The sequence below is a fragment of the Notothenia coriiceps genome, unplaced genomic scaffold, assembly GCF_000735185.1.
Source record: "Notothenia coriiceps isolate Sejong01 unplaced genomic scaffold, NC01 NC01_scaffold00009695, whole genome shotgun sequence".
In the NCBI taxonomy this organism is placed as follows: Eukaryota; Metazoa; Chordata; class Actinopteri; order Perciformes; family Nototheniidae; genus Notothenia; species Notothenia coriiceps.
In genome coordinates, this window is record NW_011342396.1 from 588,319 (window position 1) to 590,830 (window position 2,512).

General features: G+C 37.2%; 1 protein-coding gene across 1 annotated transcript in view; it reads right to left on the reverse strand.

The window, feature by feature from the left end:
• LOC104945554 (mitotic spindle assembly checkpoint protein MAD2A-like) overlaps positions 1 to 2,512 on the reverse strand; it is a 32,228-nt gene that overhangs the window by 17,600 nt on the left and 12,116 nt on the right. Inside the window, exons 3-4 of the mRNA XM_010771250.1 lie at positions 1,809 to 1,931; positions 1,035 to 1,225 (exon numbers count right to left, since the gene is read on the reverse strand). Of these exons, the coding sequence (XP_010769552.1) occupies positions 1,035 to 1,225; positions 1,809 to 1,931 (314 nt within the window). The remainder of the gene's footprint in view (positions 1 to 1,034; positions 1,226 to 1,808; positions 1,932 to 2,512) is intronic.

Consider the following 2,512-nt stretch of genomic DNA (forward strand, 5'->3'; position numbering starts at 1 on the left):
TAGACCAATCGGATTCGATACGATTGCTTAAAATTTCTCCGAAAAGATGTTGGTCCAAACCTTCTCTCGAGGAAGAGGACTCTCCGAGTATTGGGAGTCCGAGTCACTCCAATTCCGTGTGGAACTTATACAGTAATATTCAGATAACTTATCCCTTGGTGAATCTCTGAGTTTAATAATGTCCATATTTTATATATACTGTTCATTGTTTTTTTAACAATTTTATTGTTCTTATCTCAAACTTTCCCCTCACTAAAACATTTTTATAGTGTTTTCTTTTTAGAACAGTAAACAGTCTACATTTATCAATTGCGACACAAAAAGACGAAAAGCTTATCAAGAAGAGAAAAAAAGAGGTATGACACAAACCGTAGTGACATATATTTATTTCCTCTTAGGATTGAGGTTACTTTTGTAATTCACTTTATTTATGACATGATCGTTTATTATGACAAGAAATAACCACTAGACAAACCTTTTCCTGGTGGCTTGTAGTTTGTCAAATTTTATACCTATTATACGGAAAGTTAGAAAATCACTATAAAATAGAGAAGAAGGGGACAATCTCTTAAGTTAATGTGGTAGGTACGTTACACGTAGACTTCGTCGAGATATAACAACAGATCGCCACTGTGCTTACAACTAAAGACACAGCCACGCAGACACTGCGGCATGTGTACGGCTCCTTATAGGTACTGCAATATTTGAAGAGCTGGAGCAGCGTTCCGATGCTCTCCGTTACTCCTTTCAGACGAGACATAACCACGTGAAGACCTATGGTGAAGACACGTTACGCTCGTGTTGTGTTCAATGAACCTGTCCTTGGCCAGGAAAAACAGGCACTCGCTTGTTTAATTATTTTGCGATCTAGATTTCTTCTTCTTTTTTGAAGTCGGACGGACGGACCCCCCCAAAACGAAAATTCTTCGGTTCTCCACGAATTACACAAGTCACCCAAATCAGCGTTAAAAAAGCGGGAGGTGCCGAAAAGCGACTCATTTGCATCACTGTAAATAAAGAGATTTATATATTACATTTGTATTGTATCCCCGCTGTTGTTTCCTCTGTGCTGGAGGAGGGACGAGAACAGTTTGTTGGTAGAAAAGGGTCTGGATACTCACATGGGGTCTCCAGCAGGGGCAGGAAAGTGACTGTGGCAGTTATCTGTCTGATCACCGAGCGGATCTCATCCTGAATGATCTTAATGGACTTCTCTCTGGGGGCACTGGGAAACACACAAGAACAACTGAGTTAACGAGCATGCTATTATACTGTCATTGATGTGTGTCTATCACTACTTCCATCTGAAAAAAGATTTTAAAATATATAGATCCATTTTAATACCAGCATTTTATTTTCCCTACAACAGCTGGCCATGTAAGTTTTAAATCAAAGATGAGAAAACAGGACAATGTATTTTGGGATTTAGTCAAGATGAACTAGTTCACCTTAATAAAGAAACATTGATGCGTTTTAATGGTTTTTGTCTGAAAACTAACTATTGTTATTTGTATAGTTCTCTGGACAACCAAAATATTAAAAGCTAAAAAGGTAAATCAGATTTTGGATACACACACCTAATATTTTCAGTAGGTACACCCATCAGTGTACAAAAAAAGATCAGACTTTGACGTGTGCTCTGACTGCCACCCACTGGACTTTAAGTGCACAACACATTTTACCATTGGATATGGCAATTCTATCAAACTTAAATCCTTTGTTATCACCTACACTACAGATTAAAATATGTGAAAGAATTCCGCTGAATAGACATCACTAATTCAGGGTTTTGAGGACAGTATTCTGACCTGCTCTCCTTGGCAGATTTGTCACAGTCGATGTCAAACTGCCATCTCTCCAGCACCTCGTTGGTTTCCAGACATGTGATCACCAACACAAACTTCTGCACTGTGCACTCAAACAGCCACTCTGCAAAAGAGACAAAAACATTTACTTACACTTCATGGATAGCCTGAAAATAATCATATACCAAAATGCTATTTATGACAGTACACAATAGATATTAAAAACAGTGGACATAAGCATGGATTCTCCAAGTCAACTTGGAATGACTCAGGGACTGAGAGCTTAAAGAGCAACTTCCAGGTTAAAGACAGCTGTGAATAAATTTGTAGGAAAATGATGAATACACTAGATTTTCAAAAAAATATAAAGAAATATACACTACAGTGACATCTAAGTGAAAATGTCTTACAAAAACGACGCCAGATGTCACTGTAGTGTATATTTCTTTATATTTTTTTGAAAATCTAGTGTATTCATCATTTTCCTACAAATTTATTCACAGCTGTCTTTAACCTGGAAGTNACCATGCCCATTAGTGATGTCCCGATCTGATCACGTGATCGGGGATCGGAGCCGATCATGTGATTTTCAAAAGATCGGAATCGGGAGAAAATAATCGGGAATCTGGATTTTTTTTTTCTTTTTTTTTTTTTATAAATACTTTTTTTAAATTTTGTATTCAATGTTACAAAACAAAAATGACCAT